We start from the raw sequence: 12303 nt of genomic DNA on the forward strand, positions 1-12303 counted from the left end.
CTGGAAGGGGCCTCCGATGGGTTTCCTTCATTCATTCAACACAAATTTATTGAGTCCCTACTATACATACGCCAAGTATTGGGGATACAGCAGTGTTAGTGTATATCTGATTAATGCAAGGGAAAGGGGGAGATTACATCAGTCTGATTTCCCTTTTCACCAGCAAAGGCTGTTTAGATAAACTCAGATCAGTGAGAAGCTAACGCAAAATGTTGGAAATGTGGAGTAGAAGGCAGAATTAGGAAGAAAGGTAAGACTCACTTCTCCTTTCGTATGTCTGCTCCACCAGATTGCAGCCCCACTGCCTGTCCTAAGAGAAGCCAAAGCCCCGCCCCCTCCACCGCCAAAAGCTCGGAAGTCGGGCATCCTTTCTTCTGAACCTGGATCCCAGTAAGGATCTTGTCCTCTCTCTGGAACTCTGATGCCTGGGAGCTGGCCTCGCGGAGGCAGTGTCCTCACGGGTCCCCTGCTGGCTGCCTCTCCTCATCTGGGGTTGAGGTTCACCTGCTCAAAACTGGTTTCATTCTTTAGAAAGCTTTTCTTTGATCGATGCCCGAGGCCATGCCATATCTCCTCCAGTCCGTGAGGAATCCCGGAATCGGCCGTACCCCGTGTTTCTCCCTCACCATTATTACATTTCAGCCTCCAGCACAGTGCCACCGGGGTCTACGAAAGCCTGGATAAGTTCATCAGTGGTGGTGGGAAAACCCCAGTAACCTATTCCTTGGAGGAATTTTTTGCTTTGCTTCTGAAAAGCTGTGCTCGAGATGTGGTTTTCTCACGTGGACATACCTTGTTCCATACAACATATTGGAAGAGACCAACATCAAGTACTTTGGTAGCCGGAATCATCTGTCTTTCTGAGGTCTCCTGTGTCTCCTCTGTGGAAAAGAACATCTTTTTAATGGAAATCGGCTGCTTTCAAGTATGAATGGCTATCATTATCGAAAGAACATGGACTCGGTCGTGAGCCCTGAGCACCTGTGTCCCCCCACCCATCTGTGACATGGAAAAGCGTCCCTCCTTCCCCCCGCCCCGTGCCAGGAGTTCCCTCACACTCCCGACTAATGGTCCTAACTGCATGGCAGTCACTCCTTCCTACCAAGGACTCCTGAGGCTCTGTCTTTTGCACACAGTTTCTTGTCCTGTTACCTCTTCTGAGCTCAAATCACTGGATATAAGGGACTTAGAAGTCCGGATTGAACTGCTTCTCTTCCACATCCCATCGGAGTGGCTCGGCAGGCCCTGTCTGCAACCTGATTTTACCCTGGAGAATACAATGCAATATCTCGCTTTGATTATTTATTCCTCTTGATTGTGGAATTAATTTGATGACACGTTCATGGTACTCATGTCAATCCTCTTTTCAGAAGAGAAAGTGTGGGGTGCTTCAGAAGATCAAATATTGCCACCAGATACACAAACAGCCACACAAAGTTATAGACCTTTTGAGTTGGAAGGGCCTTAAAGCTCATAGAGGCACCCTCCCCCCCTCATTTTGTAGATAAGGAAATTGAGGCTAAACACAGAAAATCCTACTACAGATTCTTTCTAAGAACCCAGCTTGTGCATTGAGGTTATACCCAGATAACGTCTCTAGAAGACAACCCTGACAAATTCTTCAATCCCTACCCCTAGTTGGAACAACAGTGGAAATGTCCCAGATGTTTCTATACTGTTTGGGTGTTGATGGCAAAATAGAAACCTTTTTGACTGCGGATGCCCTGGGTCAACCTGTGGGTATGCTCACCGGGGGCTCTTCCACAGCCTGGCCAGGTCCCCTTTCCTTCGAGGTAGACAAGAAGGAGAGAGAGATTTCACGTCTGAGAATTTGGGTTTGCTTGCCTGCGTCTTCGTGTGTCGGTTTCACCCCTTTTAGGAGAGCCATGTGAATTCATCACAGGGTCAGGGAAGTAAAAACCTCTGAGATGTGTCCAGGGTTACTGAAGACATGAGTGTGCATATTTAAAAGTGCCACGTTCTTTCCTTGGCTCCTCGCAGGAGCACCTTCAGTGTGATGAAATGGGAAGAAACCCAGGCTCTGGAAGTAACCCGTTGGGGTTTGAATCAATCCAGCTATGTGCTCTCAGCTTTGCAAACTCCCTCAAATTCTTTGAAATTGTCTTGGGTTTTCATGTCTTCACCTTTCAAAATGGGGACCATCCCTACCATGCAAGCTGCCTTGGGGTTCAAGTGAGACCAAATACGTGAAGTAAGTCCTCACGAAATGTTCCTTTCTTGTCTCTGCTGGGCCTGGGTAAGACCTGGAACTCTCCACGAGCATGATTGATGTTCCTTTTTTTTTTTTTCAAAGATAATTTGGAAGGTGGGTGCAGGTTAGTTCTGCACACAACAGTCCCTTTCCAAAAGGTGGCCTCTATATAATTATGTATGACTAGAGACAAAGTGTTAGTAAGACCTGGAGTGGGGGACTTCCCTGCCAGTCCAGTGGTTAAGACTCCGTGCTTCCAGTGCAGGGGGTGTGGGTTCGATCCCTGGTCAGGGAACTAAGATCCCACATGCGGTGCAGCTCGGCTGAAAAAAAGACCTGGAGGGGATTTTAAGTGGTAAGAAAAGAGCAGGAAGGGACAATGTCTGCAAGGCTGACATGGTGCCTGGAGCAGCTTCTGAGAAGTTGCTGGGCAGACTGGCTGGAGGGGATTCGTGGGCTTCACCCTGCTTTCCAGGCTGCCGTTAAAACAGAAGGACGTAAACTGGGTCACAGAAGAAACAAACCTGAAGCCTGTCCCTTCCGAGCTGTAGGGATGAGTTGTGAGCCTGGTCTTTGGTCAGAGGCTGGGGACATCGGATACACCAGTGCCCAAATATCTTCCCTTTTTTAACGTAACATTTTCCCATAGGATTCCCTTTCCACATCCATGGAAATCCTAGATCTCTCCTGCCTGAGTACAAAGGATTCCAGGTAATGTTGTGAATAGTAGGTCACAGGGGACACTGGACAGTTCATCTCCTTGGGAAACTATTAGGTCAGAAAGAGTTATATTTGACAAAAGATCCTAACGAATGTCTGTCCTGAAGTCAAAGAGGAAAACTGCAAAGAAATACCTTAGGATTACCTTAAATGTAGGAGAGATGAGGGGCAGGGCATAAAAAAAGAAACAACTGGTCTTTATATTCCTTGATAAGAACTGTGAATTATTGAAGTAACCCCCAAATTGTCACAACTTTTGTGGATGTTGGTTTATGGGATTTTTTTTTTTTTAATCCTTTTTTCCCCTCTCTCTCTATCCTGGTGACTTGTCTTCCTTTGAGATTTTTTTTTTCAAGAATTGTTTTCGTTCAACATATATTAAGCTCTTACTGAATGCCAGGCACCTTCCTAGACTCCCAGGCTGTGGCGATCCAGTGTGTTCTAAGGGAACAGCCCCGGGATATAAGGACTGCGGTGTGCCGTTGGATTGGCAAGAGAGTGGGGAACTCTCTTTAGAGGAAAGGGAAACCCTAAATCGGGCTGCTGGGCCATGGGTTCCCTCCTCCTCCTCCACCTTCATGCCTCGATTCCAGAATTACAGTCATTTTCCCCTGTCAGAGAGACCCCTTTAAAACAACGGCCACCCTCAGATCCCTAAGACAAAACCAGCGATAAAGCAGGATCTGAGATAATCTCTCTTTGCTAACTCTTCCCAAGCTTCAAGGGTCCTGCCCCTCTGCTTGCCCCAGATCGTGGGGTGATCTCTTGTTTTAAAATTAAGACGTAACTGGGACTTCCCTGGCGGTCCAGTGGTTAGGACTCCTTGCTTCCACTGCAGGGGGCACAGGTTCGATCCCTGGTCAGGGAACTAAGATCCCGCAAGCCACATGGCGCAGCCAAAAAAAAAAAAAAATTTAAGACATAACTTACGTACAGTTAAGGGCACAAATCTTAGTGTATAGGTGGATGCACTTTTACAGTAGTGTCTACCCATGTCACCACCTCTCAGATCCACAGGCTACTCCCAGCCCCACAGAAGTTTCCCTCGTGTCATGCTGTCATTTTATAAAAGGTACTTAGAAGGCCCTTCAATATGTACTTCCCTTCCTCTCACTTCTCAGCTATAATGAAAAGGGGAGAAAAACCCCACCATCAACACAAAACAAGACTGTGAAGGGTGTATCTTTTGGCAGGTCAATTTGTAGTCAGTCCCTGGACCTCAGTTTCCTCATGGAATCATATATATTTGAGGTTACATGATTTTTAGAATCCTTTTAGCCCTAGCTTTTATTCTAAGTGAATGAAAAAGAGAGTCAGAAGAAACCTAAGTTTCTCTTCAAAGGCTTTTAGGTCCATACTCCATGACTAAGTGGGATTGTGAAATTAAATTGGAAAAGGTAAGTTGCTCTTTGGGTGGGTTGAGAATGGAACCATCAGTTCTAATCTACAAAAGGAAAATGTTTTCCTTTCAAGTTGATGACTTCAGGCTGACTCCTACAATCCAGCCAAGGCTCGTCTCCTTTATATGCTGCCCAGATTCATCCAGTAGTGAAATTTTGTGAGTTGTTCACCCAAACTTTGTCAAAAGCTCAGTTGCCTTGATTTTGTAAACTAGTCGGATTTCAAACATGAACAGTTAAGAAGATGTGCGTTGAAGTAGAAAAATTTTGTTCACATTTGCTGTTATTTATTTTTTAAATTAAAAATGAAACTGTATTTTAAAGTTTATTGTGTATTTAGTTGATTATTACCCTTATATTAATGAAATGAACTCATTCCTGGACTTTTCCTCATTGACACATCACACCCACCATCTCTTCTGGTCTCATTTAATTACTGGTCCTATTTGTTTAAACTTGTTCTGTGGGATCATGGAGTCATCTTTGCCTGGAAGCAATAAAAACCGTAAACTATTTGGTTTTTACTTTACCTCCACCCACACCCCATTCATCCCTTGGCATCTGAGCTGACAGTTTACAACAATTTATTTAATACGATTAGTATTAAATAAGTATAAAATAAATCCTATTTCTTCACTCATTCACCATGGATAGTTAGGCAGAGTTAAAGGGAAATAAAGAGGTTAAAAGGTATATCAAATAACTTACATTGAAAGGATGGGAATGGATTCTCAAACCAAGTTCAACAAAAAGAGGTTGAACCTGGGAAGAGGCCACACCCCAGACCAATTAGATCAGAATTTCCGAGGGAAGGGAGTGGGACCCAGGCATTAGTATTTCTTTTCAATCTCTCCGTGTTATCCCAACGTCAGGCCAAGGTCGAGAACCATTGCCTTAGAGGAAATAACAGCTTTAGCAAATCAGTGTTCGAGGTGCTTTTCTTAAACTCCCTGCTGGTGGTGAGTCAGATTGGAAAGAGGGGGCAGCCTCACTCCGGTTAGAATAGCACCACTGTCTTAAGTCCTGGGTTGATGCATGGATTTTTTTTTTTTTTTTGGAAGAACGTGTCCTAGTACTCTAAAACACGTGCAGTTTATTGCCTTTCAGAGCAATGATGCTGCACTGTCTGTGTACATAAGAATCCCCAGAATGCTGATTAAAAATGCAGATGGCTTGGGCCCCAGAGGGAGACTCTGAGTCAATAAACCTGGGGAATCTTTTTGAATCTTGGGTCCCCACTGAGAAATAAAACTTTAGAGCATCTTCCGCTGTCAAGATGTGTACGTGCTGTTACCTTGTGCAGTGATTCTTAGCTTTTTTTCCAGTCACCTTGAGGATAGTACAGCTTCTATCTTCAAGCCGTTCTTTCTGTGACTTGATCGTTTAAAGCCATCTATGTTTGAGAACTCGTCTCATTAAAATGTATCATTTGGTACGTTTCCCCATCCTTTATTTTGAAAGGCTGCAGACTTTTTTTGAAGCTCTGTTTCCCCTTTTTTTATTTGGAAAGGTTTCGGACTACTTAGAAGTTATTCAGATTCAGCAAAGTGTTCATAATTTTAATAAAGTGGTCATTTTCTCTCCTTCCCCTTAGTCACTTGAGCCATTTGAGAATCAAATACTCAACATGTTCATCCCAAGCCTCTAACCTCAGCATCGGGGAGCTGAATGAGTATCATCTTTACATCCCAGTCAGAGAGGCCCACAGCTACCTCCGAAGAAATTGTCCCAAAGACACGCTCTGGTGAAGGAAAGCTGATGTTCCCAACAGGATGTATTAAATAAATGGGTGTGTGGCCTTCCTCTTGTGATGTGTTAACTAACGCAAAGATTGTTTTTATAAAAACAGAAATAGTTCCTGAGTGATTGGCGACTTTAAGCCCCTTATTCTGCCTTGTAAGTATTGATTAATGAAATAATGCAGGTTTGCCTTTTGTTCCATAAAGAAACATAAGGTAGATTGTAAACCACATGACTGCTTAATTTTATTAAAATGAAATTGAGGTAGTTCTTTGATTCAGTTTTAGAGATTCCTCAATAGGAGATACTTGGGAAATCTGTTGTATGGTAGTAAGTATATGCTTTAAAAAGTAAGGGTTTTCTCTCCTGTGGAATGTTTCTGACCCCTGTTCCAATTCCTTAGCACAAGTCCTGCCCTTTTTTGAAGGGGTGGAAGAAGGCTCCATCTTTCTGATTAAAAGAGGAAAAAAGGCTTAGACCTTTGCCGTGCAAATAGAGGCACAATTTGTTGCTGTGACATTAGGCAAGTTATCTGAGATTTGGGTTTTTCAAATGGCCTCATAGCCACTGGGGAATTATGAGAATAAATGAGAAAGCTAGTGTCATAGTGTCTGGGACGTCATGGAGAAATGGTCACCAGGAAAACTAAGTTGACACATGAGCCCCAGTAACCAAATAACTGGGCTTCCAAGCCCAAGCTCATTGGCTGTCATCATAGTGCAATACAGGAGCACTTGACCTTGGAACCCAGCAGAACCAGGTGGGTCTCGTAAACTCTCGGAGCTCTGGTTTCCTCATTTTAAAGGGAAGACAATATCTACTTTCCAAGGCCGATACAAGCGTTAATGAAAATATTTATGCATCTGTCTAGCCCATGCTGGAGAATGAGCGGTGGCCGTGCTGTTTGACCAGGGGACACGGGAACGCCTGAATCCTGTCTTCAGCTGACTACAATCCATATGTTTCTTAAGAGAAATACCAAAAAGCTCAGACAGGTGAATGCTATTATTTTTAGGCCTTGGTCCAAACCTCAGTGTGCACCGCTCGCTCTGATGACCTTGGAGGGACCACGTGGAGCCGGAAGGAGCATTGGACGAGGCCTCCTTTCCCCAAGGCCTCTCTCAGGTTCCGGTTGACTTTCAAAGAGATTAGAGACAATCTGGGGGGGAAGCTTTGGCCATGGCCCTATCTTGCTTCTGTAGGGTATGGTCAAAGAGAAAGCTACCACCCCATAGAAAACTGGATTGACTCAGTATTGGCCAGGGACCAATTGTCCTGTGGGTTCAGGGTGCAGGTTGGTGGTGGTGGAAGTGAGCCATGAGATTCCTTTAGTCAACAATAACGGTGCCTTTGCGTTATCTCTCCTGTCCTCTGCCCCCTGTCGACACACTTGGGGGCTTACAATGTCCCACCCCGACCAGAGTTCTGAGTTAGAGAAAGACTTCACATTTATGCCACTTTATTCCCAACACAGTCCTTCATCATGTGCAACCTGGCATGAGAATTTCTGAAATTCACACAATTTACAGATATTAAATGGGTCACAGATTTCAAAGTCAGAATTACACTTGTGTTGTCAATTTTTCTGGTCCAGTGGATTTACATCTTCGGCCCAGTTTCCTCTTCGATCAGACTTTCCTGAAAAATATGTGAGTAGCAAATATATTAATGTTGCTTTTCTGAGCTGAGTTTCATTATGTTTGAACATTTTAATTTCTGAACTATTGATATAGAAAGAATAGATCGATTTGTTTTTGCACACTAGAAAGTGCTAGAGAGCTAGATCATGTCTTTATAAGTCGTTTAATAAGCATAATATCTACATTAATAGTTTAAAGGTAGGATGTGAGGACAGAGGTGAAAAAAGGTCTGATCCTTTGTGTTTTTTTTTTTTTTAATGGCTGCGTTGGGTCTTAGTTGCGGCATATGGGATCTCTGTTGCAGCGCGTGGGCTTCTCTCTAGTTGTGGTGTGCGGGTTTTCTCTCTCTAGTTGTGACGCGCAGGCTCCAGAGCACGTGGGCTCTGTAGTTTGCAGCACACGGGCTCTAGTTGAGGTGAGCGAGCTCAATAGTTGTGACACGCGGGCTTAGTTGCCCTGAGGCATGTGGGATCTTAGTTCCCCAACCAGGGATTGAACCCACGTCCCCTGCATTGGAAGTCAGATTCTTTACCACTGGACCACCAGGGAAGTCCCCGTCCATCTGTTATGAATCCAGTCTTTGCCTCAATTCTGTCTTTCTAATGTCATGTTTGGATAATTTCATTCCTTGCTATTAGTTTTATCATGAGGTAAACAGGATTAGAAAAAGAAAGGAAATAAGTATGTCTGTCCACTTTTTCTCTGTCCTATGGGTGTAGAAATTGAAGTCAATGGAGAAAATAAAAACGATTGCTCATCTTTGTATATGACATATTCAGGCTTTTTCTGCTTCTGGGCATAGCTGAAAATTAACTGTAATGCCTTCTAACTGCTGTAAATAAGTGGACCATGGAGCTCAGAGAACATCAGAATTGAATTCAGGTTTCAATTTCTATATTGAGTTCTCTTTATACATTTTTTAAAATCAAAAACCTACATTGGGTTAGTAGAGTTCCATCTTGGGTGGGAATTTGGAAAATTAGTATTGTCCAGTCAGAAAACTGGAAGTCAAATCTGTGGCTCTGAATTATAAATTTACTAGTTTGGGAGTTTTTATTCCAAAGAGAAAGAAAATTAATTAGAGCACCATTTTTGATTTCTACATTTCCCAGGGAGAACCGTGTTATACCAAGAACTGTTGAAGAATCCAGTGGAGAGGTGTGGATTAGTCTAGAGAAGAATAGTCTAGAGAGTTTGATGAACATACTTGAAGAACTGACATGTAGCAGTGGGAAGAAACTTGTTTTGTCAGTCATCCCATAGGCTAGAGCTGAGATTAATAGATAAAGGTCCCAAAGAGATTTCAATTTAAGAAAAAAAGAAAAAGGGTTCCAATCATTATTACTGTCTAACCACTGAAAAGGGGTGTTATGGAATGGCAAGGGCCCAGTACAGGAGGAATTCAGGCAGTCAGGAAGGTAAGCCCTGCAGTAGCTAGAGATGGTTGTCCTAAGTGGACGACCAAAGTGGTGGTGCCCAGGGCCCATCCATCTCTAAAGCTCCATGTTATTAACCCTGTAACTCACCAGAGCTCCTTTCAGGTCCCCGAGTGGAGAACGGCGCTGGTGTATGGTGCACTCAAAGCGCTGAGGTTCTGCTGGTTGATCCACCTCTTTGGCTATCTGCAAAAACAAGAATGTGATTCTTGGAGATGGAGATACAGACGTGAAGTGGTATTTTCCATTTCCACCAAAAGCTGTGTGTGGGAAGTGAAGTCAAGGGGGTTGTGGGACTGAGAACGCTGAGACTTGGGATGGAGACTTTAAAAGATCATAGAAATGCTGTCAGACACTTCTACAGATCGGTGTGCAGTTCTGGAGGAAATGGGCCATAATAAGGAGAGAGGATATTTGTCTCCCTACAGTTGATGAGAATGAAGCACTTCAAGCCTCATGACGGGATGGTATACAAAAAAATGCAAGAGCTTATAGTTTTGACGAAGGTTGATCTTATTTTCAAGTTTTTACTAAATATGTCCTAGTTAGAAGAGAGTTGCTTCACATATAGTCTGTGGAGAGGGGATGTCAGATTCTGGGCTTCTTTGTTTCATACTAAATTATCTTTATTATTTCTCCAAAATGAGATATTTCTTTTCAGTGAAAACTAAATGGTTTTAAGTTTCTCTAGCTATGTTTCCCATTCTCAGCTCTATATTGAGTGTCCAGCCCTGAATCATTCATCCTTTAGGGCCTGGTTCTTTTCCCATTAACTTAAAAAACAATAACAACTGTCTTTCATTTATCCACTGACATTTTTTTGGATTAAGCAGCCAGGATATATGGCTTCGCTCATGTGATCCTCACATGGCCCCAAGAAGTCACATTTTATAGATTAAAAAACCCAAGTACCTGTGTCAGTTCTGGTACTAGAACTGAAAACTAATTTCTATGGAATCAAATCCAGCATATTTTCCAGAATGTATTTTGTCTTCTTGAGCTTGCTAACTCCTCTCCTCTAGGGACCTCCAACTTCTTTGCTTGAGTGTCCATATCATTAAAAAGAAATTGTAGGGACTTCCCTGGTGGTGCAGTGGTTGAGAATCCGCCTGCCAATGCAGGGGACACGGGTTCGAGCCCTGGTCCGGGAAGATCCCACATGTCGTGGAGCAACTAAGCCCGTGCGCCACAACTACTGAGCCCATGAGCCACAACTACTGAAGCCCGCGCACCTAGAGCAAGTGCTCCTCAACAAGAAAAGCCACCACAACGGGAAGCCCACGCACCGCAACGACCACTCGCTGCCACTAGAGAAAGCCCGCACGCAGCAACGAAGACCCAACCCAGCCAAAAATAAATAAAATTAAATCTTAAAAAAAAAAAAAAAATTGTAGAGCATGCACCCTTGATAAGGATACTTATTTATGTTATAAAAATGTACTGCTGACCTAATATCACAGATATTTTTAAAACATGAAATTACAAAAAAAAATAGGCAGAGTTCTAAGATTTTCTTTCCAAATCCCAAAGAATCATCTTGTACTAGGAGACCTTGGCTCCGTCCACTTGTTTCTAATTCCTTTGGCAAATCTGTATCCTCAGAGTACGACACACCCCTTTGCGCTTGCTTATTGGTCTGGGGATTTTTCCTGCTCTTTGTCCCATTAGTCCCTGTCTGAATTGAAAGCAGGAATGGGACTTGACTTTGGAAGTGCCTTATCACCCCCGGAATACCTAGGTTGGAGCCAAGAACCGGTAGCACTGTTGGACGCATGCAGGATGTTGGCATCGTTCAGTTGCATCACGTAAGCCATGTCTCATTTTGAAGCTCAGAGAAACTTACCTCTTGGAAAGAATCAAGCACGTTTTCAGCATTTCTCTTTCCTCCGGGGCGTAATCCATAGGACCAGTGCTGGCTGGAGCATCCCACCACACAGAGAGTCAGCAGAATAAGTCCAGCTAGAAGTTTTGGACTCGGCTCCATTCTGAGGAACATCAATGCGACCATAAAAATAGACCCAGACTGGGTTGAGCCAAGACTCCTTTGGTGAAAAGCCTAACACTGGTGTCACTAACCCGGCAGAAGACGGAAGTGGGAGTCATCTATGGTTTTCACGTGCAGGTACTTGCTTGCCTTGAGTTTCCTAGCCACTGGGGACAAAATCACTCCTTTAAACTCACATGTTGAGTGCTTTTTAGAACTAAACCTTTTATTTTTTTAGAACTAAACTATTTTAATGTGTATTATTTATTTGGTTATCCACAACTCAGGATTCCTCCTTTATCAAATTCACTTTTTGTCTTCAGATTCCCCAGTCCCGCCCCGTGGTTGGTTTTCAGTCCTGAGATAAAGAGAATCGGGCCATCTGCTCTGAAAAGGGGCTCCTACTAGGAGTCTCTGGCTAATATAAGTTGCTTGACATTAAATGGCTACCCTATGGTGCTAATTACATTTTGCCGAGCATCTGTCCTCTAGTCTTCCACACACTGCCACTGGCTGGACCATCTGTGAGTGTGAGAGAGGAGTCCACGCTTTTCAAAGCACGGGGTTCCACACCAGCTGCCTCCGTGGCCAAGGCAGCCTTGAATTATTGAATTACATATGGAATTCTCACAAAGGAATTTTCACTGGTGGGGAAGGGGCCAAAGACAAAATCAAATATTGGTTGATGAGCTGCTTTGATTCCCCAAAGTCTGGATCTCTGTGGCTGAAGGTGACAAGGATCAGGAAGGCCAAGGTTTCTTTAGACACCAGGTGGCCTTAGCTCTTTTCTTTTTTTTTTCTTTTTTTCGGTACACGGGCCTCTCACTGCCGTGGCCTCTTCCGTTGCGGAGTACGGGCTCTGGACGCGTAAGCTCAGCTGCCATGGCTCACGGGCCCAGCTGCTCCGCGGCATGTGGGATCCTCCCACACTGGGGCACGAACCCGTGTCCCCTGCATCGGCAGGCGGACTCTCAACCACTGCGCCACCAGGGAAGCCCCAACCCTAGCTCTTATAAAGTGCCCTATAGACAGACAATAGCATGCAGTCTACAAACAGTGCTAGAAATACAAAGCATTTTACCTGTCTCAGAGCAAAGAGTCCCCCGAAATCCCAAGCTTCCTTTGGAGTGTGTTGAATCTGACTTTTCATTTTTCTAGCTTCCTTTTTATA

The 12303-nt window shown here is 43.9% G+C and overlaps 2 protein-coding genes across 2 annotated transcripts in view; one reads left to right on the forward strand and one right to left on the reverse strand.

Annotated features, from left to right (window-relative positions):
* The window catches only part of DOCK5 (dedicator of cytokinesis 5), a 220937-nt gene extending 219636 nt beyond the window's left edge, over window positions 1-1301 (forward strand). Inside the window, 1 exon segment of the mRNA XM_032635523.1 lies at window positions 290-1301. Within this exon segment, the coding sequence (XP_032491414.1) occupies window positions 290-394 (105 nt within the window). The 3' untranslated portion in view covers window positions 395-1301.
* On the reverse strand, window positions 535-11175 carry GNRH1 (gonadotropin releasing hormone 1). The gene is made up of 3 exons (XM_032635550.1): window positions 10992-11175; window positions 9239-9334; window positions 535-7710 (listed from the first exon to the last, which is right to left on the reverse strand). Exons 1-3 carry the CDS (start codon window positions 11154-11156, stop codon window positions 7672-7674), a joined length of 300 nt encoding a protein of 99 aa, XP_032491441.1. The 5' UTR covers window positions 11157-11175; the 3' UTR covers window positions 535-7671.
* Between the last annotated feature and the right edge of the window lie 1128 nt (window positions 11176-12303).

The sequence above is a fragment of the Phocoena sinus genome, chromosome 6, assembly GCF_008692025.1.
Source record: "Phocoena sinus isolate mPhoSin1 chromosome 6, mPhoSin1.pri, whole genome shotgun sequence".
Taxonomy (NCBI): domain Eukaryota; kingdom Metazoa; phylum Chordata; class Mammalia; order Artiodactyla; family Phocoenidae; genus Phocoena; species Phocoena sinus.